Here is a 27081-nt window from a genome sequence, read left to right as displayed (position 1 = left end):
CAAAAGATATTTCTTCTCCTCAACACAACAACGTGTACGAATATTGTTGCATTTCGAATCGATTTCAATTTTGTCCGCCACAAATTTCTTCCATTCTTCCTCACAAAACTCAAGTTCTTCATTCCAACCCATTTTCATTGTGAACCCTTGACCAAATAACAGCCACAATAACCACCATATCATTAAACTCATTATTGCATAGATCCAAGGATATACAGTAAAGCTCTAAATTATAATTGATTGTTGGATGTATGTACGTTATCACAGAAGACTTTAAATTTATATTTAGATCGACAATGACTATGTCACAATTACATCTGTGATGCAAGCAGATCACGATCAAAACGTATTTTTGAGCAAGATATGAGCATTATCTAAAAACGTCTTTTCAGCAAAATTGTGTAGCGAGAAAAACTAATCAGAAATAGATCGAGTTAGTCTCATATGGCTGCATGATGGCTCTCTTATTGGTAGCCACTGTAGCTATTATATAGGTACGTGGTTATAATTTTCTTAAAATAATGAAACTTGGTTAACTTTAAATTTATGCTTTATTCTTCTTACTCGGTTCAGTCTAAATTTCAACTTCTTGTGTTTCAAGAGATTTATTGAACGATGAAAAAATGCCATTTAGTGGATAGCGCTAAGGAAGTGAAGAAAGCGAGATAAAATTAAAATCAAAGCAAATCATTTATTTTAGATACAATAGGTTAAAAATCCAAGACGATGTGAAAATTCTTTATCTGAATATGAAAATAACAATTGTGCATGCAGAGCTTCCCATTAGCTATTTCATTTCAATTTCCTGTTATGTCATGATACATGTAAAAAACCTATGAAATCATAAAGTACTTTACAAATTCTTGTAACGCAGCCTCTATAGCTGTGTAGTTATACCCGTATTGTCTCTAATGCTATACCCGTATTGGATTTTCATTCGAATTTTTAATTCATCGAATTCAACACATTAGCAGGTATAAAACAGCTAAATTGCTCAGTTGACAAATTCAAAAAGTTACAGTTGAAAAATTAACTAAATAAATTAAAAATTTCAAAAGATAATGACCAAAAAATAATGTTGAAAGGGTGTTAGATATTTACATTACATGCACCGCGGAGCTTTTTTTCTATTGAGAAGGAAAGAGCTTACGAAATAAACGAACGTCGATATTAAGGGCAGCTAAGTAAGTTTGGGTTTCAGCGTTTTCTTGAGATTGCTCAAATTCTTTTATAAAAATTTACAGAAATATCACAGAAAATCGTAGAAATATTGTGCAACATTTTACATTTTTTCAAGCTTATTCCTTTGCTTGCAGTTATTTGTGGAGTACTTGATTACAATGAATACTCCATAAGAATTGAAAATCTTAAGGGGATTTCTTTTTAATTTTTAGCAGGTTCCGCTAAAGAACAAAATTTTTTACAAAACAGTGGAATAGGATTTGCTTTTGAGGAAGTTGATAGATTTGAGCAAAAAATATGATAGTATATAAATATATGAATCAAAACATTAATGTGATAACCTGTCCCAAATCCTACATCTAGCGTGGAGGTATTGTGGTAAATGAAAAAATCTCTCCATTTACTATAAGAATCAAATCATTTGGGGGGCGTAAGTTGTGTGGTGTTTGTATTAACACTTATTTGCCAAACTCAGTCGAAGAAAAAATTTGCAGTATTAAATAATATAAATAAGATAAGGAAACTTTCGTTTTACTATCAACTACATCACATCTTACCTTTGTTTTTTTATTAATTGAAAAACGGACACAATAAGGCGACTGTAGATATACACCTTAAAGAAACAGAGAAAAATTAAGATACATACAAGTCAGAAAAACAACAGAGTTGTGGCTTTCGCAACGTTTTACTTGCAACTGCTGGCCAAGGCTGTTTCCTCGAGTGTGCAGTGCCGTATAGAGTATATACAAACACTCGTGCCATCTGCCCAAGTTATTCAACATTTTATAGAGTTTGTTTTGCGTCAAATCCTGTCCTTTACGAATCAACAATAATACTTTAAATGTTTGGAAATTTGGATGTTGTTGTTGGTTGACAAAGCAATGTTATAGAACATAGAGTTTTTGATATTTTAGAGAATTACCTCTGTTTATAGCTACAAAGCAACGAAACACAAATAATGCATCTAATGTGGGCAAAAACGGCAAAGCAGGTTAATGACTTCAAGTGCTCAATGACGAAAAATTATATTGTTACAATATAAAACGTATGTTAAGTTTTTGACTATCAACTTTACCAACAGTAAATTCAATTTTGCTGACAGTCATTAGCAAAATTTTAGGCCCTAAATACAACAAATTGTGTCGGACCGAACTATACAGTAAAATTTACATCGTAATACATTTAACCAATCAGGAGCAAATTTTTTTTAAAAAAATGCACTGTATTTCCCTTTTCCTGCACCGTGTTTCTCATTTTTTTCCACTGGTATTTACAATAAATTGCACTGCTTTTAATTAACCAATGAGAACTGAGAAATTTTTTCATGTATATTATTAAAGCGTAAATCAATATAACCAATCCAATGTTGGCTTCTGAGTTTTACATGAAAATGGCGATTATAAAAAATGGTAAATGACCTTTGAATTTCAGTTTAACAATATTTGGCAAAATTTGCACCTTTATGAAGAACGTTTTCAGCCAAATGATTTTTCCCGATCTAACAAAATGCATCAGCAAGTTCTTCGTACCACAACTGATTGTTTTCTCGAGTATCCCACCAAAACTTTAGCAATTCAAACCCTTACCCGATCACGTTACGACGATTTAGTTCAATTTCTCTTATTTTTGCATCTCTGACATTTAGAAATCTTGCCAAATTCTTCCATTTATCAGGAATTTCGTCGACAAAATCTAGCAGAATTTTGTTAATTTCTACAAAAAAACGCACACTTAAAGGCAAGTTAATAGCCTTCTTTACTTTAGAAGAAAATGTTGGACATCCTACATCAACTATATAAATATACATAGCATGAGACTTGTTAAAATACATCAAAGGTGTGTCATGTTGACTTAAGTACAACTATGGATAACAATATAATAGTGCTTTTAGTAGTAATGTGTCTAAATGCTAGCACCAAATTTGTGTGATCTATATTGGAAGTTTTATCAAAGTGCATTTTCCTACAGTGAAATTGACTCATAATTTTTGCATCATTTGAACTGCATACGGTACGTAGCTATAAATAATCAGCCAACACTGATGGTTGCCTAACATAAAATTCGAAATAAAGCCATTTTTTAAAGAATTTATTAATTATTTGTAACGTATCGTCTTTACACAAGACATCAACAGACAGGTAGCTAAAATTATCAAGTGTGCGTTTATATTTATATATTAGAAGTGTAGTTATAAGTGTTAGATTACAGTAAGGTGTGAAGAACATGATATATATGTTGAATATGTCGGTGGATCGCGAATGGTTCAGAACGATTTATTTTATTTAAGAAAATACGAGTTTTACATAAGATAGCTCAACAATAATCAACCTCACTAGAAACACTTCTATAGCACGTTTTGTTCACATCACCATATTTGGTATACGGTCATCAGTTAGTATATTAAATAAGAATGCTACTTTAAATAAACACCAACAATATATGTATATAAAAATATTGTATAAAGTATGAGTGATGATATTAATATGGAGTGTAAAATGGACGCAAAGCGTAGTGGGATATTTATAAAATTTTGAGTGGGATGGAACTGCCTTTGAGAACAGGAGGCTTTCATGGATCATTAAATCAGGAGTGTAAGGTGAGGATTAGATAATAGTGATGTTGTCAAAGGAAGCTCTGTGAACTGATATGTTAATGTGAGATACGATGCTGGATTTGGTAGGGCATGATGACTTTTTTCCAGTCAGGGGCAAAATTCCCAGTTGCTCGAAGTGACATAGCTAATAAAGAGTTGGAGTTAAAGAATTGAGCAAGATATACCTTAAATTGAAGTTATAGGTTTTCTTTCTACTCGTCATAATGATAAGCGAAGGCATAACATGCCTTTTCATAAATCTATGTAATACAAAAGCAATAACACCAGTGCATCTTCGTATATGGTTTGCGTTAAATACTGCATGTTGAATTTTTATTCTTTTGATGCTACTTGTTCGTTCCTTACTCATGGGAAGAAAGAAGTACAATCAAATTTTGCCTTAAGAAATTTTCAGCTTTTAAATTAACTGCTTGCAAGGAGCTCAACATATTTCACACGTAACAAACGGCAAATAGTGCAACCTAGTGCAAATATGAAAAAGTTGGTTAAACTAAATTGTTTCAAGCGTAAATGTTGTTATGCCAGTGTTTATTGTCTTAAGATGAAAATATGCACGTAAGTTTTTTGCTCTAAAGCTTTATGCTAAGTTTTTATATGGTCTTTTAATTTTTTATAGTTTTGATATTATGCGTTAACAAAAAAATTACAGCATAAAGAATCTAACGCAAACATGTTCTAAGATTTGAATCTCACTTTATGCGGGAAACTACTTGGTTTCAACAAAGAGTTTTTTGTGTGATAGGTTATCGATGTAGTCAAAATGATTATTTTGAAATTTGATTTAAAATATTTGCGATATTAAAATTGTCAATAAAGAATACAATTTAATTAATTTTCGTTTTCTTCTTCAATATTTTCCCCTATAGAACTCTATCTTTTTTTCGGAAGGAATAAGGAAAAGTGAGACACCTGGATGTGCTTTACGTGTGAGGTTTGTACGTGAGGTTTGAGGTTTTACCTACATCAATGCTGGTTTTTCAAAGTATCTTTATATCACAAAAGTAACATGCGTTATTTGAAAAAATACAATATAATAATAACACTAAAATTTGCAACGTTTCTCGTTATCTGTGATTGAAAAATGTTCTAACCGCTTAGTTTCTTAACAATGAACAATCTTTATAAACAAAAGTCAAAGAATATTTTAAGATCCAATGGAATCAACATCATCTGGACTCCAAGTACTTTCATGATTTCCCCTCTTTTTGACTACAAAAGAGTTCATGTAATAAAGCTGCAAATTTTGTATATTTACCTTCTAATATAATAAGCATACCTTCTTTTTTCTCCGTATGAACGTGTAAATTTGAAGGGTATTTACCATCAGCAGCATCATTAGACTTTATTTCATTGAAAAAGACATAAAAGTAGAGCAAGTGAACCATAGCGTAAAATAGAAAGTTGCTTTTTTTAATAAATATGTTTCAGGGGAAATACTGAGTTAAGTGGAGTTTATAAAATTTACTGGATTAAATAAAAAATAACCAAGAATCATTTCTTCAAGTAAATTATTAGAATTTAGATACACGTTCTTTCCAAGGACAAAGATATATATCAGTCTAGGTTCTTAAAACAATAAAGAATTTTTTAAAGTGCAAGTATTGTAAATCTGGTATTTTCCCTAAAATATTCAAAATAAAAAACTGAAAGAATTTAAAACTTTATTTATGTCCTAACTTTTACCTAGGTTTTTTTAATTGTTCTAATTTATACAAACAAAATTTAAAAGCAATTAGTAAAACTCGTCATATATAGAAATAACAAAACATATTTGTAATAAAAATAACTTGCCCCAGCCTTGTAGCTATAATAAAGAGCAAGAAAAATTTTAAATAGAGTACTTGAGATTTTTTTAAAGCATACGTTTGTATTAAGTAAAAAGCAGATATATCAAAAAAGAAAAATAGTTGAACCAGGGCAAAGTCAAACAAATTGTATTTATGCATATCAGTTTAGAAAGATTTAGGAGGAAAAGGTTCTCAGTAGTTTCTAGCCCTAAATTTCAAAACACATAGTAAAGCAAAAGATGGAAAGAAAACATGGAATATTTTACCAAAAACAAATTTTAATTGCATGAGTCGTTTTTACTTACTAGTTTAGTTTTGTTTAGTTTAATTTATATGTTAAGAGAGATTTAAAATATTTTTGCTCCTAAAAATATATTGAAGTGCATTACATTGTTCTCAATTTGCATCAAACTTTAAGAAACAAATCTTTTTTATCCATTTTAAGATAGCACTACAAATGGACTATATATATGAGAACTTAACTAGATAAATGCTCAGGATTGTTAAACGGACTAAAATAAAATCATTACTCGAAATTAATCCCAATTTCACCACAAACAGCTTAACTAATTTTATAAATATTTCTAAAAGTTTTTTTTCTGTTCAGATCTAGCCAAACATATTACAAGATTAATTCGTGATTTGTAAACACAAAAGACCAAAAAAGGTTTGACTGAAATTTCAAAAACCTCAAACGTTGCACTTAAAACGCTTATATATGCTATATTATACAAAAATAAAGAATAACATACCAATACTCTTCAAAGATTCAGTAGCAACAACATGATCCGAAGCAACGGATGTTTTTTAAATTGCCTGCGCTTTTTCATAAAATTCTTCTGCTTTGTCATATTCTTTAGTACAATGGTACACATTGCTAAGATCGTTCAAAGTCGTAGCTACATCGACATGTTCTGGACCAAGTGATTTTTGTAGAATTTCCAACACTTTTTCATAACACTCTTTGGCTTTGTCATATTCTTTAGTACGACGATACACATTGTCAAGATTATTTAAAGTCATGGCTACATCAACATGCTCAGGACCAAGTGATTTTTTTCGAATTGTAAACGCTTTTTTATATCACTCTTTGGCTTTGGCATATTTGTTGGTCTCATAGTAAACTTCACCAAGATTTTCTAAAGTCATAACTCCGTCAATATGTTCAGGACCCAGTAATTTTTGTGCAATTTCAATCGCTTTTTTATAACACTCTTTGGCTTTGGCAAAGTTGTTGGTCTTATAATACACATTACCAAGATTGTGTAAAGTCGAAGCCACATCAATATGTTTAGGACCAAGGGATTTTTGACGAATTTTCAACGCTTTTTCATAACACTCTTTGGACTTGTCATATTCTTTAGTACGACGATACACATTGCCAAGATCGTTTAAAGTCGAAGCCACATCAACATGTTTAGGACCAGGTGATATGTTATTCTTCAAAATTCCCAACTACCTCCAGTAAATGATTTTTGTACCAATGCTTGTTGTTCTTTTTTTAGCATTATTGTGCCACAATTTTTTAAGCTTTATCCTAAGTATCTTAATTTTGCTTCCCTAAATCTTGTTTCATTAATACAAGAAACCTTAATCTGACTTTTCCCCATCATATATATCACTTCTCTTTTTTCGCCAACAAATTACCTATTATGTGTTCACTCCGAAGATTTGTTTTTTCACTTCTCTTTTCAACTTTCTGTCTGTTTTATTTCCTTTTGCATTTTACTTCTTCTTCTTCTCGTAGTTTTAAAATTAGCATGTTCATCAGCAATTTTTATGTTGAAGGCAATGATAACGGACATTGTTATCTCGCGATCCTATTGGGTCAGGAAGTTTGACTTTTTGTAGCTACGAAAGATGCTTTTCCTGTCGCAATTCCTTTCAATTGCGTTCAATGATACTCAGATTGTTATAATTACTTATCCACCAGGCATTTGTTGTTGCTCATATGACATAAACTCCAAGACAGTCATTCAAGAGTCATTTGCGTCAGAAAAAATTCTATTCAAACTTAAATAATTAAAGATATCTATTCAAGTTTAATTAGCTGTTTAAAAAATTATATTTTTATCACCAGGAGTCATTCTTTGTGCTGTGATAAAATCAAAATATTGGCTGATTTAAAAATGGATGCTTATCAGGTACTGTGTAAGAAAAATTCGTCACTTTCTCCTGATTGTTGTGATGACATCAAAACAGAAGTTAAATCATTTGAAAGGTCGTATGCATCATTATGCTTAAACAGAACTGACGGTACGTAAACAGAAAAATATTTCTACTTATTTATGCTTGTAATTAATTTGAAAATAGATTGTGCTTCGATATTTAACATTTGATTGATTACTTCTTGTCTCAAGCTAGCTTGCGCTTCATATAAAACATATTTGTATTCCATTGATTAAAGTGCATATAAACCTTACAGGATTTTAGTATTGTTTGAAAGAACAACTAGTGAAATTAACAAATTCAAAAAATAAATTGATTTACATTTAGTATATATTGGGAAATTGCTGTTAAAAATCCAAATTTACCATAAATATTTTTCACTAAGGGGTCTGGTATCAAGTTCGTGTCGTGACGTCATGTAAGGAACACAGTTCGCACGGCTCTATTTAATTCAAGACAAACTGTCTGCTGTAAATTATCCATAGCGTCCTTTTTTAAAAAATTGGCTTTATTTATGTCGGCATTTTTATCGTTGGATTCATCAGAAGATAAAATTTTTGACGTAGACTTTGACAGTAGTTTTAGCAGCAACACTAGGCTCGAATGAAAAAACACATGTGGCATAATATTTACTTTTTATATCGGGAGGTAAGACGGGATGTTTCTAAGACGGGTTGTATACATCCCACGTTTATACGAGTTTTTATAACGAGACAAAAAGTTATTGAGAATAAGAAACCATCATATCACGTCTCCTCAGCCTTGATTTTCCAAAGCCCTTGTCCTTAGCAGCATCCGCACTTCATTGTGTGAGCTTTGTAAGAAATTCCGACAATACAAATCTCGCTTTCAGAATGGCATATTTGTTGCTTTGTATTTGACTTGAACAAGAAATTACAGTTGTTCGTTCTGAACTTTGACTTCCATCTATCGTTTTGTTCGCCATGCTGTTGTGATTTTGATTAAAATGTGGCTACAATTATTTATATCCTGTTGAATTTGACAGGTTTCGTATCTGGATATTGAAAAATTTGACTCTCGACAGTTCTAACCCGTTTTACTTACATGACGTCAGCTGGACGCGCAGGTCCAGTCCCATATCGGTAAAACTGAGCGCTTAAAATGGTATATTTTTGCAAATTTGACGGAGTTTACAGCGCAAACTATTTGTCTGATTACAGAAAAAAATTGGAATATGGCCTTATAAAGAATACGTAAGGTTTATATGCAATTTAAATGATTCAATTCAATAGTTGTATTGTAATATAGTTAAGTTCCGTCAATTCAATGCAAGATTTACAAATCTTGGAGCCACTGGTCGCCACGGTCCAACAAAAATTGGTCAATTTTACAATGGTCAGGATCACGAAAAAATGGTAACCGTATCAAAAGGTATCCAGTATTGGACAGTGCCTTACACTGGAACTTATGAAATTACTGCTGTCGGTGCAGTAGGGGGTTATGATAATTATGGCTCTGCTTATAGAGGTAAAGTTTTTAAAGTTTGCTATTATTGTAGTTTCCTATCACTTAATTGGAAACTCAATTTTTTAAGACAATATTATTACACTACAAGTTGCTATCGTAAAGGAAAGTGCTGCTCGGGCTCCCCTTTTCACCCATGGGATGAGTGCTTAGAAGAAATGAAGTCAAGCGCACGGCAAGCCGACGGCAAGCTAGAGCAAGCATAAGTATATCCACTTCCCATGTTTTACTTTCGACGATTATAGAAACATCGTCTAAAAAGTTAACATTAAATTCATTGCTATTATGAATGAAAACCGTTTTTATTAGATTATACTATATCTTCATTGTCGTCCTAACATTTTGTGAAGAGTAACATTGTCGTTCACAAATAAATGAAGCAAAGTTTACTCCGTAAATGAAAAGAGTAAACAATGTTTACAAGATAATATACAACTGACTGAATCTCTAATTTTGGGCCAACAGCCGTGTAGTTTTGTTATTATGGTAGGATTATATTGCTCATTGTTATATACTTAATTTGTGAGCGGAGAGGCTTTACACGTGGCAAGTATTTTTTGACCATCCATTACACGTACGTACATAATTTAAAACAAAAAGCATTTGACATGCCGAAATAGTTATACTACATGAATCATTGACTCTAATAATATAAGGTCACTATTGAAAGTTTTTACATATTTATTGTCTACTTGTAATAGCACATTAGCTAAATGTACTTTTGTCCACCATGCGGTTAATGAAATATTTGTGCCGATAAAAGTGTACTTTTGTCCACCATATGTGATGCATTAAATGAAGTATTCTTGCCGTAAAAAGCGCCGATAACAGCATGAAAGCACATTGCTTTTTTATCTGAGTGGATCGATTTGATTCAAATCAGCAGCTATTAATGTAGCCATACTGCTGCTAGTATCAGGTATTCGAGGAGAATTTGCTTTCTGTCCGTTCGTCAAATCCAAAATATAAACAACTTAAATCTTAAAATGTTCGTTAATGTTTATCAACCGAAAAAACATGCGTGCTCTACTTAATGATTTTATCACCCACTCCCCCACAATCAAAAAATGTTCTAAATTGTGACGTCGTGCCCTAAATAAATCTTGCAGGACAGACGACAAATCCGAGTGTTAAAAAGTACATAGATTACGTGAAAAGACTGGGTCGAGTGAATTAGGAATTATGAATAGTGTGTTGCATCGTTCATGCTCGGCAGGCATTTTGCGCAGGCGTCAATGATAGTTGAATACTTTACGACACAAGTTGTAACGTGACGTAACAATTTATTACAAAAAAATTTGAATTTATCATACGGAAAATCTAATATAGTGTCTTCATCAGTCGCCAATTAGGTTTGAAAATTGCATATAGTGAAAAAAATTTCTGCTAATTTCATGTATTAGTCGAAGATGCTGGACAATTTAAGTTTAGGACTAAAATCAGGTGACTCAACGGGATCCCGTTGAGTCACCTGATTTTTTCAGGTCCTGAGACGATTGCTTAAATTGTCCAGCAAAGTGCGAAGATCATATCTTCATTTAATTTCAAACACCGCACTGCATAATTTCATGTACTGTTAAGCATCGATACTTTGATGTACTCCCCCAAACTTGGGCGATTTGACGTCACATGCAAACGCTCCATAGAATTAACAAGCCTAGATTGTGTGATCAGTTTCGTTAAATTTTGCTAAAATGTCAAAATATGCTCAAAATGTTCTCAAAAATTTAAAAAGTTGCTCACAATAAATTTTCTATTGTATTCTTGTTTGTATAAACAACTATGAAATTTCTTTAAAAATACGCCCGCTGATTAGTCGAATGCTTGAAAAAAGTGCTTCTAAAGTTGTTGCACGTGACGTCAAAGCGGTCATGATGGAGCATTCAAGTCAATACTTGCAACGCTACCTAAAATAATTTCAAAATCACGGCAAGAGCCATGATTTTAACCCAGACAAGCGTGTGTAATGTTTCGAGATTCTCACGGAGTGAAAATTGATTAATTGAACAAGCAACTCGAAGAGAAAATGAACAATAAAATCGAAAAAGACATTTTTTTGTTTGTTGTTGCATGTTTGTGTTGACATTTGATCAATTTGACCAACAAATTCAGTTGCTTCCTTCTTTGCAATTATAATAACGTTCGTAATAATGTTGTTGCTTAGGCTCTATTGAAATAAACAAGATGAGTATTGTTTAATTCTCATTTAATATAAATAGATTATTGATCTGTTGAATTTCTATTGTTTACAACTTCGTTTTTGATACAGAAACAGTAAAAAAATACGTAAACATGCTTGGAAAACAAACAATATGTACGTGAAACATGTTTTTTGAAGCTACATATATTTATTAAATCGAAGTTTGGCAGCCCGTGAAAGGAAAAATACATCAAAAATAACTAATCTTCTATATAATTACCCCCAAAACAACTTCTCTGTTCTTGAAAAAAGACGTGCAATGAATAGTTTACCGTCTTTTTCAACAACTTTTTGGTTGTCAATGCTTTTAATGCTCATAAAGAAGACGTTCATTGACTCTTGCCTAAATTCAACAATCTAAAGAAATCTTGTCAAGTCTATCGGCGTGTGTTGAGTCAAGAGAAATGAAGAAGAAGGCAATAGATCTTTTCTGTCAATATGACCAAAAATATCTTTTTCGTGTTTTTTTTTTGACCAAAAAAATCTTTTTCGTGTTTTTTTCGTGTTTTTTTTTCGTTTTTTTTTTGACCAAAAAAATTTTTTTCGTGTTTTTTTTCGATTTATTGTTAATTTTCTCTTTGAGAAAAGCAGCACTTTAATGTTAATCCTGTAATTGTCACCATGATTTTCACCCCGTTATTTTGTGGTGAAATCTCGCGTGTCTGGGGTAAAATCACGTCTTTAAATATCTATTAGGGTTTCGTATTACAGGCAGCGTTCCATGTATTTTAGTTCACTGTGTTAGTAAGAGAACATCAAAGTGCCGATGCTCAAAATAACATGAATATAACATTAGTTCTTTTCATTATAAGCGATTTTCCCACAACATAGCGACTAATGAAAACACTCTATAGCTTTATAATGCACGGAAACTTCTCTAGAAAATCTAGAAGATTGCATGGTTTGCGCAGGAAAATTGAATAGATAAAAAATAAATAAAACGTCATTTAAATGATGAATTTAATGACGAACATTTCTTTTCAATATATTTTTGAAAAGCCTATTTTCTAAAGAAAATACAAACAAAGAATATATCTTTTCATTCCAATATTTTTTTCCTGTGAAACAAAGTACCCGTTTTTTTTCATTTTCAGAAGCTTGTGCTTTTATGCGAGGCCACGGAGTTCCAATTAATAGAATTATTTCTTATACAAAAGCAATAATTTTGATTTGTTTAACGTTATAATTGGATAATCTCTCGTTTTAGGTCGTGGAGCTTACATGAAAGGAGACTTTAAAATAAAGAAAGGAGAAATTATTAAAATTCTGGTTGGGCAAACGGCACTCGTCAATACTCGTGCCAAAACATCAGGAGGTGGCGGTGGTTCTTTTGTTGCTAGGAACAACAATGTACCACTACTGGTTGCTGGAGGTGGTGGCGGTATAGAAAAACTGAACAAACGTTTAGATAACTGTGATTCGAGCACTAAAACATCTGGAAAAAATAATAAATGTGTCACACCTTGCAAAAATTGGGCTGGAGGAGTAAATGGGCAAGGAGCAAAGCAGGCTGATTCAGAAAATTCAGGTTGTAGCAGATTTTGAGTTTACGGTATTTAGGCTCACATTTTTAATAATTTGAAATCATTACGAGAAAGACTTTGTTGCTAAGGGATACTGAATTTAATATCTATGAGCTCCAACCATTACACCAAGATTTACATGTTTGTAAACGTAGATCGTCCAGGTTGCTATAGTCCTGAGAAGGATTGCTTTTGCTGTTGTTGACTGACGTTTCGACAACCTTAGCAGTAGTCATCTTCAGAGTCAAATGAGGAGTAAACGCCAGGTTAGCCGTATTTGTTATCTGGTTCTTACGTCATTGTATTGTGAGTACAGGAAATGTGTGGGTGTCAAATGTGTATTGTCATTGTGAATCAGTGCGCCTACTCAAATTTACACGGCCTGATATCTTGCATAGGCAAAAATGCAAGGCCATTAAGGCATTCACGATTTCTAATTGATTTTGACTTCTACCACTTATATGTGAAATCGGATTGGAGTATATACTAGAGATCAAGTGTCTCAGAGACAAACAAGACATTTGCATGCTGAAATTGAATTAAAAACTCGAGTTGAAAGTAGATGCCTTTTAAAAAACGCAGTCTCGGTTAATATAAATAAAATTTAAAATATAAAGGATTTGCTTTAGTGCAACAACTCGGTCTTTGACAACAGTCTCTGTTAGCCTTTTCCTCTGATTGTTGAGGAAGACTATACGCAGACGAACCCTTCGTTACACAAAACGGTTTTCAAAAGATCCTCCGCAACAAATCGTGATGGCAACACTGTAAATTTTAAGGTGTTAATTTAACACTAAAAAGTCGTGTTAAATTAAAAGGTACAGAATAACACCATTTCGGGTGTTATTTTCTTACTGGTGTTAAATTAACACCGAGTTTGGTGCGAAAATAGCACCTATTCTTGGTGTTATTATAGCACTTTTTAAAGTGCTAATTTAGCCCTTAACGTCCGGTGTCAAAATGACACTTAAATTCGGTGTTATTTTGTAACCCTTTTCTTATTGTTTTATGTAAGGCCAGTTAAACACGCGACACAAAATGCTAAGCATTAAATATATTTAAAAATCAAATGATTTATATGCATGTATTCACACATATAAATATATACAAAACATAAAACATACTATAAACAAGTCAATATATGAAACAAGTAAAGTTAAATGTATATATATATAACTAAATATATAAAACATCTTAGAAATACTACTATATTATAATCTCTCAAGCCCCAAACTTTTCACAAACTTTTGAACTGAAACCCTTTTCTTTGCATTTGTGGGCTTACCCATCAAAACTACTTCCAAAAGGGCATAAATGTTACAGGCCTTTGGTGTATACTCCATATTAAGTACATAAAATGTACCTAGAAGTAGTACTATAGACAATGAAATTTCTATATTTTTTTTTGACAGATTTAAAAAAATTTGCCCTTCAGTAACAATTACAAGGGGGTCCAGACTCCCTAATTCTCCCGATCCAATTAGTCGTGGGTAGGTGGTGTTTGCTATTTCATCATCAAAAGAGTCATCTTCCTAAACAACAGCATAAACATAAACACAATTAGAATTATTAGGTCATTGAAAGTGAGACACAATATTGTCATGTCATGACAGTAATATAATTGTATTTTATTAAAGCATACATAAAATTTTATCCATGCAGTTTTATATAGTTTCGATATCTATTACTTACGCAGCAGATCTTGAAAACTAAGCAATTTGCCGTGGATTTTCATTCAACACAACCTGAATAATCAATGCTGTAACTGCACTCCTTATATCTGCAAAATATACAACCAACTGATTAATATTTACAGTATACGCATTTTGCCATTGTAGATTTAAGTGCTCATGCTTTAAGATGAAACTCTACAGTGGTGGATCGAGCATAGAGTTTTTAGGGGGCTTGGTTTTGTGAGCAACTAAAATCCGAATGTTAGAAACAAATAAATTCGCTAAATATTTTATATATAATAATAGTAAATGTTCAGCGTTAATTAAAACTTAAAAGTCATGAAAATGCCATTTTTATCCCTCTATGCACCACGCTGTTGACGAGAGCTTAGAGAAGTGAGTACCCTGTGCACCCTCCCATAAATCCACCGCTGGAACTCTGTAAATGGACAGACTTAATTGAATACACATACCAGCTTCCTTATTAGGTTTTTGCAACAGCATGGCCTCCATGTCTGACATCAATATTTTTATGTGTTTGTTGTCACTATTGCCTGCCCATTTTATTACATTTTGAACCATATTATTGTAATGGATAACCATGTTGCTGGCTGCATTTTGGTCTGCCAAAATTCGACCAAATTCTGCTTTTACCTATTCCAGTTGCAAAATACAAGTTACAAAAAGCAAGTTTACTGCAAAGATGTCAACTACAACTGGTAAAATTAGCTGCCCCATGATTTTGAGGATAGTTCTATGCAATAGTTCTGCTCAAAAATATTTATTCTTACCTCTGAAACAAGCTGAAGAGCTGGATACTCAGTCAGTAGCTCATTCAACACTTTTGGTTCATTTATAAATTGTTGGCGCCGGTAGGGTAGGTCAACTCCATGAGCTCTTTAATTAGTCTATATCTTTTGTTTGTTTTCGTCATCTCGGTTACCATGGCTTTTTTATGTTCTTCGCACGTTTCTGCAGTCTCACCATTATCCATATCATAAACATCATACAGCTTACGTCTTTTCATTTGTGCTTCTGGCTGCTTTTGTGTAGTTTGAGACACACAAACAGATCTTGTTGTTGAATTTGTCTTCTTTCTACGCATGTTTTTGAATCGATTAGTGATTGCTTTCAACCATGACCCTGTAACGAAGAAAGTTCATGCTGTACATTATAAGAGATAGCGAGCAAAGCTATAGGATTTCTTCTAAAGATTATCATATGCATTAAATAATATGAATATGACTTACTGTACCAGCTCCAAGTGAATCGACAAGAAAAGTATATTTTTCTACAATCATGGACGCCACTCTTTTTTTTTCTTCTCTGGATGGAAACATTGTATGAGCTTTAATAGAAGAACAAATGTCCCTAGTAAACTCATCCCTAAGGTTTCCATTAAGTTTTCCTGCTTGCAGTGCTTCATTCACTCTTGGAGAAAACTGTAAAATACAAAAGATAAATTTTAACATCAGAATGTGACCTATTATGAGATATATTATTTAACATACAGAAATAGGAAGTTTAAAATCTTTTATCCAGTTCTTGTTCGGTTTCCTTTCTTCCACAAGTACAAAGCTTGGTGAAGGTTGATCACTCTTTTCAGATGCTATGGTATGTCGAGGTGTACTGGATGTTGTAGGTGACGGTGTGCCTGTTGACAAATGAGCTTCTTCAATTGACGCTGAAGAATTGCTGACATTGTCATTTATGGCAAAGGAATGACTAGTGGATAAAGCGATCTTCTGGGTGGATGGTTCAATGGTGGATGGAACATTTCTTAATGGTAGAAACTTGTCCAAGTTGTTAATCGTTGCCAATGCATTTTGATTCGTATAACTTGCCCTCCTTTTATGCCACATGCCTTCAACAGCTCATCAGATGTATTGTTTAAAATACCAGCTGAATCAAACTATTCAAGTACAAAAAATCAAAATTAAATTAAAAAGATATATATATGTTAATGACTGAGCGAGAGGTTCGTACAGGAGGATACTGGTCGAGTTGTTTTTTCGCTTCAAGCGAAAAAAGAACAGCCATTTGATGTTTGAATTGGGCTTTGACCAATCAGAACGCGCGTGAAATAAATGTAAAAATATTCGGACCGAAATATAAACGGTAAATAACGTATTTATTTCTTGTCAAGCGGTTATGGCCGTTGTGCCATAATGTAATCTTGAATTTCATGCGTAAAACTTTCGTCCCTTTCATCCATGTTTACGTTTTCTGCTATATTTTCGCTAACATTTTCCACGATATTTCCAAGCTCGTCGGCATAGTAAAACTCGCTTTCCGAGTGAGAACTATCATCCAAAGCCATTGTTAAAAACGTTTTCCAAATAACTTTTTTAAATTACTAAAACAGCTTAATTTATTGGCTTTAACATTTGCCAGGATTCCGCGGACCGGAGTAAAAAAAATGAAGTAATTTATTCGAACATCAACTTAGCATGCTGCAATAATATTGATTTGGTATTTTTACTTCATAGTCTAATGTAGTTTGGAGCCACAGCAGTTGAACTTTCACTCATAATGCTTGACGTCTTAGATTACTTAGTCATTTTTTATCTTTACATTTTATTTCCCTCAATAATTTTCCCCACTAAATTCAAGTATTGATTTTTCGGTATGGAGTCCATATTTACCAAGCAGTGTTAACAAAAGCAACAAAAAGTCGTCTAGTCACAACGTCAACACGCAAAAATTCATGCACTCGTGCTAAATTTAATTTTATACACATACCTCTTCATCTTCAAGAATAGAAATTACACTGTCCTTTACCCCTGCCTTCTTAAGATTATCAAGCAACGTGGAATCCATCCGACCTTAAACGTATAAAAATTTGTACAACACAAATACAAAACTTTCTACATGAAATATAAGCACGAGGAGAATTATGTGTCACAAGAAATTTCATAAGAAATTACATTCAAAAAAGCTTTGTATTTACCTTTTTAAAAGAAGGGAGAACGTCGAAAGCAAATAACTTAAATCCAATGGCTCTGTTAGCCTGGTAATATTGACTTTTACGTTTAGTTCACAATAAAATATAATTTGACAACGCTGCACAAACAGGTGAAATCACGATGAAAAGCATGAAATGAAATATGAAACAGTTTGACAGTGACAGTTGGCTATAAGCATTTTACCGCGTTTTTGCATATAGTCGCTAATATCACATTTCACACCATATATGGTAACAGAGTTGAGCCGGCACTCTCTTCAGAAGTGAATTGTATTCTTGAAGTGAATTATGTCATGGAGCGTCTATATCGATGTAATATTTGCCTAGAATTCGTTTCAGATTCTCTTCAATTACTAATAACACATATTGGCCGTGTTCATCGTGATGAACCAAATTTTCATGTTGTTTGTGGCATCGATGGTTGTGCCAGGACGTTTAAGAAATTTTTATCATTGAGAAATCACCTTATTCGAAAACATAACATCGTGCGCAATACGAGGAACAGCGCAGAGTTGAATACTGATAGGGAAACGACGATGCTAATCAAAATCATGAGATTGATAATACAGACCCTGAACAGGGAGAAGAGTTTGACATTATGGCTGACCAGGACAATTTATCTAGAGCGAATGCTTTATGTTTGTTAAATTTCAAAGACAGAGGACGTGTACCTCAAACTGTTGTTGATTCCTTCGTTGAGAATGCTACGAAGGTTACTCAAACAAGCATTAACCTTTTAAATTCTGGTATAACTAGCTGCCTTAAAACGCTGGGATTGACTTAAACAACCTACCAGAGGTGAATGAGTTATTTGATGAAGACAACCCAATCTCAAATCCTTTTGCTGGTATTGACCAAGAGTATCTCCAATATGAATACTACAAGAAGGAGTTTAATCTTGTGGTAAGTTGTAAAATTGGTTTAGAAATTTATAAAAAAAGTAATCAAAATTTTACAATCAATATTTCACTTTTTAGGAACCACAAAAGATTGTTCTTGGAAAATACCACACAAAGAAAAGAAGAGGAAATAGATTGAGAGATGTCGAAAAAACAGATGATGCATACTATATTCCCTTGTTGGAAAGTCTGCAACAGCTTCTTAATGATGAGTCAATTCTTAACGAGGTTTGTGTTGATTACATGTGCATGTGATGTATGTATATAATTGTCCATTGAACACAATGCTGAATATAGAAAATTTTAATATTACCATTGCCTTAGCTTTGTTCTGCACATGACAGTATCCGATCCAATTTTGTGTAGGTGGAAAATCCTCATTTTTTGCAACAGTGATTTTTTGTCTGATTATTGTGATGGTGAAGGCTTTAAAGAGCACCCACTATTCAGTAAAGATCCCTTGGCATTGCAACTTCTTATTTATTTTGATGAAGTAGAAGTTTGTAACCCATTAGGATCAAGAGCTAACAAACATAAATTAGGTTAGTACCATAATTTAATTTAATGTGCTTGTAATTCCCATACTGTAGGTTTAAAAATGTCTATTTCATTAAATTTTCCGGTTACCTTTTGCATTTCATATAGCCGCTTTTTTATTATACATTGGGCAATATACGCCCTGAACACCGGTCTCACCTCAATTCCATTCAACTACTTGGACTAGTGTCTAGTAAGCATCTCAAGATATATGGTGTGGAACCTGTGCTAAGAGCATTTCTTAGAGACCTTCAAAAATTAGAACAGGTATTGGACTAGTGTTGATGCATGTTTTTCATGTTTTGTTCTTTTAAGAACTCTAATAAATTAAGGAATAAATTAACTTTTTAGGTTGGTGGCTATGAGTTTATAATAAATAATCAGCGAAGATGCTTTGCAGGAACAATTGCATTTATATCTGGAGATAATCTTGGTTCACAATATCTTGGTGGGTTTAAGCAAGGATCACAGTCTTACAGAAAATGCAGAGTCTGTATGGGAAATGCTACAGAAATAACTGAAATGGTATATATAATGTAGCTACAGTAATGCTTAATTGACACTTGCCACTGCATCTATTGCATGGTTTATGCTTTCTCCATAGTATGTAAACTTTGAAAAATAAAAGTACTTAGTTCATATAAAAGTGCTTTACTTCAGACAATGTGTTGGTTTACTTAATTTAAATGGTTTCAGTGGTAGATACTGTTTGTGCTTAGGGTGACTTAATTTAACTTATTTGTTTAGTTTCATGAGGATGACTTTGTTTTGAACAGTGCAAGGTTACAATGAGCAGTGTCAAAACTGGACCAAGGAGAGCATTTCAAAAACTTATGGCCTGAATCAGTTTTCTTTACTTAACAACTCAAAGTACTATCATGTCATTGGAGGACTCCCCCCAGATGCTATGCATGATATACTGGAAGGTGTGCTACAATACATTGTTAAAGAATTATTAAAAGAATTCATCTTTGAAAAGAGATACTTCAAACTAGACGACCTTAATAAAAGGATGCAGGCATTTGATTTTGGTTATCATAATGATACCAATAAACCTGCTCCAATTCAAGCCCAAAGACTTCTTTCATCAGACAATAGTTTAAAGCAGCACGGTACAGTAATGTCCTTTCCACTATTTTAAAAATCCTTAAATTCTATATAGATCTATATACAGTATGTAACTATTTGATACCATAAGGTATTCTAAGGTCAGGGATCCCTAAAATGAAGTAATAAGCACACGTTCCCTCAGGAAGATAATTTGTGACGCTTTTCCGTCCTATTAGCAAATCAGATGTGGTGTCTTGGCTTACATTTGCCATTTCTTATTGGTGACCTTATAGAAGTAGATGATCAGCACTGGGGGTTACTCTGTACCTTACTTCAAATTGTTCGTATAAGTTTTACTCCAATTGTGAGCAGAGAGCAAGTTTCATATCTTCAAATACTCATTCAAAAGTTATTACAAAATTTTAAAGAATTGTTTCCAGAATGCAGTATCATTCCAAAGATGCACTACATGGTTCATATGCCAAGAGCAATACTTCAGTAAGTTTAGAATTCTGATTTACAATTACAAACCATGTGGCTTCAAAAACCTGCAGTTTTCAAAACTAATTTACAATTCTTTCTTGTATTCTGTATCAATTAACAGATTTGGGCCTCTTGTGCGAAGTTGGTGCATGCGCTACGAAGCAAAACACCATTACTTTAAGAGGTTGGCAATAGTGATTGGTAATTTTATAAACCTACCATACTCGTTGGCAAAGAGGCACCAAGAAGGAGTTTGTTATCGCCTACAGTCTGCTGAAGGTGGAAATAGCACGTTTATTTGCAAAGGCACTGAAATTGGGCCAGGTGCATTTCTTAATGATTTCTTTCATTCAGATACAATATATAGTTATAGCTCAATGGTGCATCCATTATCCTGAGTTGGTTTTATTTTTATGTAAGCTACAGCTACAGTAATTAGAGAAACTTATGTTCGTCTTTCTGAAGGTAAAACATTATATGTTGGTGATGTTGAAGAGAGTGGGCTCATTCGAACAGAATCTCCTGAAGTGAACAGACAAACACCATTGTATAGGTAAGTCAGATTGATGTAATTAGTCGAGTGACTGAAATATCTTCATTGTGAATGATGAAATTGCTTGAAATTGCTCTTTATTTACTTGCTTTTCAGTAAAGTTTATGTACACAATTAATTGCTGTGAACTAAATAATATTAATATTTTTCCTATTATAATTTTAGTACCAAATGGATTACTATCAATGGAACAAAATATAAAGTAGGAGCTACTGTCCACATTGGTTATGATGATGTTGAATTTCCCCAGTTTTGGGAAGTTATTGGTATTTATATCATTAACCAAAATGTTGCAAATGCCATGTTTGTTGTTTCAAGAAAACAGACTGTCAGGTTTTCTGAACATTATCAGGCTTATGAAGTTGCTCAGTCAAAACAGAAGGAAATTAAAATTAAATATTTTAAAGAGTTAACCTCACATTTGCCATTTAACTTGATAAAGCCATTTGGGTGTAACACAAAATACATTTGCCATAGATATGAAATAGATGTAGAATAAATTTTACTTTCCTGAACACAGCATATTCATGCATTATCGTAATGTATATATTATGGCCTTTCTAAAAAAGCTGATTATCTTTGGTATAAATTGTTCTATTTACTGTTTAACCTGTGTACTTATTATCAGTGAATGATTTATAAGGGGGGCAGGTGCACAGGGGTGCTCACCCATCTATGTTCTGGTCAACACGGTTACATTTAGGTGTGCCAAAACGGTATTTCTTATTACTTTTAGGTTTTAAAGAACTCACAAAGCCAAGGTTCCCCCCTATAAAATCCATGCTTAATCCAGCTCTGGTTAATATAACATATGTATTGCCGCTATTTTTTACGAAGTTTTTAAACTGTTTAAATGAACGCATAAGTCAACTGTTCTGTTATCCGTGTCAGAACGAAAACAGCTGCAGTTTGATATAAGTATAAAATAAGTTAAAAACAGTTAAAATAAGTGTTATTTTGACACCCATGATTTTACAAGGAGAGTGGTGCAGAAATAACGCCCTTTATAAATTATTGTAACTCTTGCTAATGGTGTTAATTTAACACCAACCACTTAACACCAAAAAACAGTGTTACTTTAGCACCTTTGTGGCAGAGCAAGGTGCTATTTCAGCACTATTAATTAGGTGTTAAAGTGTTGAGGTGTAAATTTGACACGCTACAATATGTTTAAGGTCATATGTTGTTAAATCAACACCAATATTGGTGTTATAATAACACCTTTTATTTAACACCACCGGTGGGTGTCAGTTTAGCACTAGAGAAAGTGCTAGTTCAACACCTCAAAAATAACAGTGAAGCTAGAGTCTTGAATAATATTTGCTGCTGCATTCAGTACAGCAAATCCATGAGCAACAAAATTACCCAACGCAGTAGATGGATCTTCAATCTGCCACGAGAAAGTAACTGCACAAATGGCGAAACACCATTATTGGTTAGTAGTTGCTCGCAGCAACTATTGCAAACTTAATCAGTTTTTTGCAATGTACCCAGAAACGTTATCAGAAATTTCCTTAGAAGCATCCGTCAAACATATCCTTATAGACTCAGATATGATTGACTGCACGGAGTCTCTAAATTCTGCTACTTTTTCCGGTGATTTTTCATCGGTGAATTTGACCCCATCATCAATGTCCAGTCCTCCCTTCACAAGGCTTTTTATTTTTAGAATCTTTTCTGAGAATACCACATCTTTTAAGCCGACTAAAAAACGATCACCACTCATTTGGCAGTACTGACCATACCGTTTTCCAAAGGATCACTCTGGAAGCGCAAAGTCAGCACATATGAATAACCCTCACTTAAAAGTTCTTCAATTAAAGCAGCATGGCAGCAAAGGGTGCATTGAAGAGCATGACTAGTTTGAGCAGTAAGATTGAATTTGTCGCAATTCGGCCATTTAAGGTTATCCCACTCGTCAATCCAATCTGCAAAGGCTCTCAAGAATTTGGGTTTTTTGTTATTGAGAACTGCAGCATTCCCAAGGCGATTAGAGGTGTTAAATCGGGATTTTGAATTTCAAATTGTCCACCAAACATCAACAAGGTGCAGGAAACTTGCAGCGTCGTCGGCTTTGTCAGGAAAGTAATGTCTTATGCCGGTAGCAGTTGAACGTGAAAAAATGGCTAAAGCTACGGGTACATTCTGTTTACAATTACCCGGGTGTAAAACTTTCGAACTAAGTTAAGTCGCTGCCCTTAAATTTGCCTCAAGTTTCTGATCGTTCTCGTACACCTCATGAAGTAACCGCCATGAAATCTCTCCTCCGCTTACTGAAATAGGGTCATAAAACCCAGTAAAACATAAAGTAGGAAAAGAAACCTTTTGCGATTCAGCAAAATATTTCTGATTTTCTTCACCAGGTGAACAGAGTCGAAAAACAGATAGGTCTTCTGACTATTCAGTGTGATATACAGATCATCAACACCGGCGCCACACGCAGAGCGCAATTCTTTGTATGAATTGACTTTCGAAGAATGAAACATCCGATACAATTCCTCTGACACGGAATCCGTTTTCTTGAAGTAGTTTCAAACAGGCTAAAAGCTCGTCTTTTAACCATTTCCCAGTTATTTGTTTCTCGGGAAGGGCTTTCACAACATATGGAATGTTACTATTTAACCCAACGATCATGAAACATACCAAACTTTTATACAGCTCACCTTGTTCATCTTCGCCATATGATAAACCAGAAATGTACTCCTCGCACTTCTGAAGAAACATTTCATCCACGATCAAAATCACATCATCAGAAATACTGCCGTTGTCTTTAAGAAGGTTCGAAGCTTTCAATGCATCGATCTTCCCAGCTGTTATTCGCCGTAGGAGGGAAACAGATGGCAATTTAAACTCTTCTTGCAGCAGTTTGTAAGTCTGTAGAGATGTATAACGTAACAAGAGGGCATACCGAATAATATTTGCTGAATACACAGGGCTCTTCTGATATTTCAACTTCCCTAACTCTTCCAAAACACCGCTACAGGATAAGCTCTTTCGTTCAACATAGGCAGGGAAATTGTGGAGCACACTTTTACTCGTCAATTTACACTGACCTCTACGAAACCACTTGGGTAAAGGAAACGGGGCACCTCGGTGGTAAAGACATACGCGCAGATCAACATTCACTCGGATGCAAACTGTAACTTCAGGCACAGATTGTTCATTCTTTTCCATTTTGAAAAAAATGGCATGGTCGTCATGGCGAGAAAACGAAAACTGGTGACCAAGTTCGTGGAGCAGTGAGTCCTTAATGTCACCAAAATCTTTGATTATGTCAAGGTTCTTGAACTTGTCAAACTCATCTTCCTGAAAAACGCGTTGAGTCGGAGGTTTTCGAAGCTTTGGGATTGAAGGATGCAGTGAGGGACGATCTTTCAGGCTCTCTGGATTGATGGTTGGAATTGGCTTCATTGACTTCACAAGGCGAGGATACTTGGTATTTCGCTCGATATACTTGTCCTCGAAGTGATGTTTGCATATAAACACGGATTTTAGTTCAGCGGTGTCATGAGCTACTCTGTTCAAGAACAAGCGCCATATCGGTTGCAGCTCCTCGTCTTTTGTAAACTCGAATACAGTCCCACTAGCATGTCCTTTGTAGTTGGTGTAACACCTAGAAACGCTACATTTGTTTGGCATTCTGCACTGAAACTGATGAACAACTCAATCAAGATCTTATCACAAACACTCAACTAACCAAGAGAAATTTTTACTTTTTCAAATGAACAACTTCCTCAATAACAATCATTTCAGAAGAAAACAGGAAACGATTCATGAAAAACTTCCTGCCTTTCATGCTCTATTTTTAGATTTGAGAAGAAAACTTGCTGACTCATTGAAAATTCAATGGCCTTGCATTTGTGGCCTTGCTATGGAAAGATATCAGGCCGTGTAAATTTGAGTAGGCCATGGTGAGAAGTGAAATGTTTTTAGTTGTGATGTGTGATTTATGTGTGATCTTTTTAGTTGTAAAGTTTGAGTGTCAATTGTGTATTTTCATTGTGAATTAGTGTGAAGTGTTATGGTTTTAGTTCGTTTGTTGGAATTGTGAATAAGTCGTTTTTAAGGTGCCGGTAATTTCTGTGATCTGTTCAGGGGGGTTTGTTCCAAGTTGGCATACGAACTTTCTAATGTAAGCCGTTGTCTATAGTTAGCACTGTAAGTAATGCATTTTGCCGAGTCCCAGTCTATGTTGTGCTTTGTGATTCGGTGATGTTCGGCAATGTGATTAGTACTTGTCGTAACGTTGTGATTGGTTTATGTGCGACACGTATGTTTTATGGTCGTAAGATACGCGAGATAGTCTCAGACGTACCTTTGATGTAAGGTATTGTTGCTGTTGTCACTGAGTTGTTCGTTTCGTTGGGTTCGTTGGGTTTGTAAGTGTTTCGTTTGATAAAGTCAGAGTTATAGTTTTTGACAAAAACAACTGTAAGGTATCGTTGCTGTTGTCACTGAGTTGTTCGTTTCGTTGGGTTCGTTGGGTTTGTAAGTGTTGCGTTTGATGAAGGCAACGCTACCTTAGATCAAAGGTACGTCTGAGACTATCTCGCGTATCTTACGACCATACAACATACATGTGCAACATAAACCAATCACAACGCTACGACAAGTACTAACGAACATAAAGTACAAAGAATAACCCAGTGAACGACAAGCTGCAGTTTACCAAATAAACTGCTCCGACTGCCACGCCTCCTATATCGGGAAAACTGGCAGGAACTTAAACATAAGACTTACTGAACACAAACGAGCTACTAAGAAACAAGACTAAACTAATCACATTGCCGAACATCACCGAATCACAAAGCACAACATTGACTGGGACTCGGCAAAATGCATTACTTACAGCAATGACTATAGACAACGGCTTACATTAGAAAGCTGGTATACCAACTTGGAACAAACCCCCCTGAACAGATCACAGCAATTACCGGAACAAACGATCAACTAAAAACATTACACTTCACACTAATTCAAAATGGCAATACACAATTGACACCCAAACATTACAACTAAAAACATCACATCTAAATCAGACATCACAACTAAAAACATTTCACTTCGCACTAATTCACAATGACAATACACAATTGACACCCACACATTTCCTGTACACACAATACAATGACGTAAAAACCAGATAACAAATACGGCTAACCTGACATTTACTCCTCATTTGACTCTGAAGATGACTACCGCTAAGTTTATCAAAACGTCAGTCAACAACAACAAAAACAGTCCTTCTCAGGACTATACCAACCTAGACGATATGCATTTACAAACATTTAACGATAGTCCCGGGTTCAAACCATTTACTTTACACCAAGATTTATTATTATCGATAACAAACCTTTCCCATATAAATCATACTAGCCCTGTGATGCATTTTTTGTTTGCAATCAAATCAGAAGTAAAACAATATAAAATTTATAAATAATTTTCTTGATGTTATTAGGTGGTGGAGGAGGTGGATTTTACAGCAATGGAAGAAGTGGTAAACAGTTTGATGGTACGTATGGAAATGGAGGAGAAGGAGGTTTTGCTTTTATAATTGGTGGAGCAGGAGGACGTGCCTGGTATAACAATGCCTTTGGTGGATTTGGAGGTGGTGGTGGAGCATATGGCGATGGTGGAGGAGCAGGAGGAGGAGGTGGTTACTCAGGTGGAGCATCGGGAGAAAATGTGTCCGGATCTTGTGCTGGTGGAGGTGGATCTTATAATGCAGGAAAAAATCAAGTGAACAAGTCAGCCTTTATTGACAAAGGAGACGGATATGTCATTATCACTCGAAAGAGATAGATTAAATTATCTTAAAGTTGTGTATTTTTTGGAACAACATTTTAGTATCTTGTTGTATAGTTTAGAACTGTCAAAAACAACATTTTTCGAAATAATAGTTTACCTATCTGTTAAGACACAAATTGCGGTAGTCAACCTGAATCAGCACAATATTTACCT

The 27081-nt window shown here is 34.1% G+C and overlaps 2 protein-coding genes and 4 long non-coding RNA genes across 9 annotated transcripts; 3 read left to right on the top strand and 3 right to left on the bottom strand.

Moving 5' to 3' along the window:
* Nucleotides 1-49: 49 nt before the first annotated feature.
* On the bottom strand, nt 50-1823 carry LOC124455906. 2 transcript variants are annotated; one of them, XR_006952041.1, is made up of 3 exons: nt 1740-1807; nt 565-643; nt 50-225 (listed from the first exon to the last, which is right to left on the bottom strand). It is a non-coding gene; the product is annotated as an uncharacterized LOC124455906 (long non-coding RNA). The 2 variants fall into 2 exon arrangements; XR_006952042.1 differs by lacking the exon at nt 565-643 and having other exon boundaries at nt 1740-1823.
* A 622-nt stretch (nt 1824-2445) lies between these two features.
* LOC124455899 lies at nt 2446-5146 on the bottom strand. The gene is made up of 2 exons (XR_006952036.1): nt 5073-5146; nt 2446-2895 (listed from the first exon to the last, which is right to left on the bottom strand). It is a non-coding gene; the product is annotated as an uncharacterized LOC124455899 (long non-coding RNA).
* Nucleotides 5147-7712: 2566 nt separating this feature from the next.
* Nucleotides 7713-26922, top strand: LOC124455831 (keratin, type II cytoskeletal 1-like). The gene is made up of 4 exons (XM_047006450.1): nt 7713-7727; nt 9006-9240; nt 12645-12965; nt 26579-26922. The coding sequence occupies exons 1-4, from the start codon at nt 7713-7715 to the stop codon at nt 26920-26922; spliced, it is 915 nt and encodes a 304-aa protein (XP_046862406.1).
* Nucleotides 14692-15505, bottom strand: LOC124455722. Its single transcript, XR_006952003.1, has 3 exons — nt 15425-15505; nt 15107-15287; nt 14692-14740 (listed from the first exon to the last, which is right to left on the bottom strand). It is a non-coding gene; the product is annotated as an uncharacterized LOC124455722 (long non-coding RNA).
* Nucleotides 18352-18882, top strand: LOC124455721. The gene is made up of 3 exons (XR_006952002.1): nt 18352-18501; nt 18576-18725; nt 18864-18882. It is a non-coding gene; the product is annotated as an uncharacterized LOC124455721 (long non-coding RNA).
* On the top strand, nt 19867-21635 carry LOC124455719. Of its 3 annotated transcripts, none has more exons than XM_047006354.1 (5): nt 19867-20146; nt 20321-20582; nt 20689-20891; nt 21033-21120; nt 21286-21635. In XM_047006354.1, the coding sequence occupies exons 1-5, from the start codon at nt 19942-19944 to the stop codon at nt 21617-21619; spliced, it is 1092 nt and encodes a 363-aa protein (XP_046862310.1). In that variant the 5' UTR covers nt 19867-19941; the 3' UTR covers nt 21620-21635. The 3 variants fall into 3 exon arrangements, with proteins under 3 accessions (XP_046862310.1, XP_046862309.1, XP_046862308.1); XM_047006353.1 differs by having other exon boundaries at nt 20994-21120; XM_047006352.1 differs by having other exon boundaries at nt 20988-21120.
* Nucleotides 26923-27081: the final 159 nt, after the last annotated feature.

Source organism: Xenia sp. Carnegie-2017, unplaced genomic scaffold, assembly GCF_021976095.1.
Source record: "Xenia sp. Carnegie-2017 unplaced genomic scaffold, XeniaSp_v1 HiC_scaffold_4, whole genome shotgun sequence".
Taxonomy (NCBI): Eukaryota; Metazoa; Cnidaria; class Anthozoa; order Malacalcyonacea; family Xeniidae; genus Xenia; species Xenia sp. Carnegie-2017.
The sequence above is the reverse complement of the archived record's forward strand: the minus strand, read 5'-3'. Positions and strand labels throughout refer to the sequence as shown.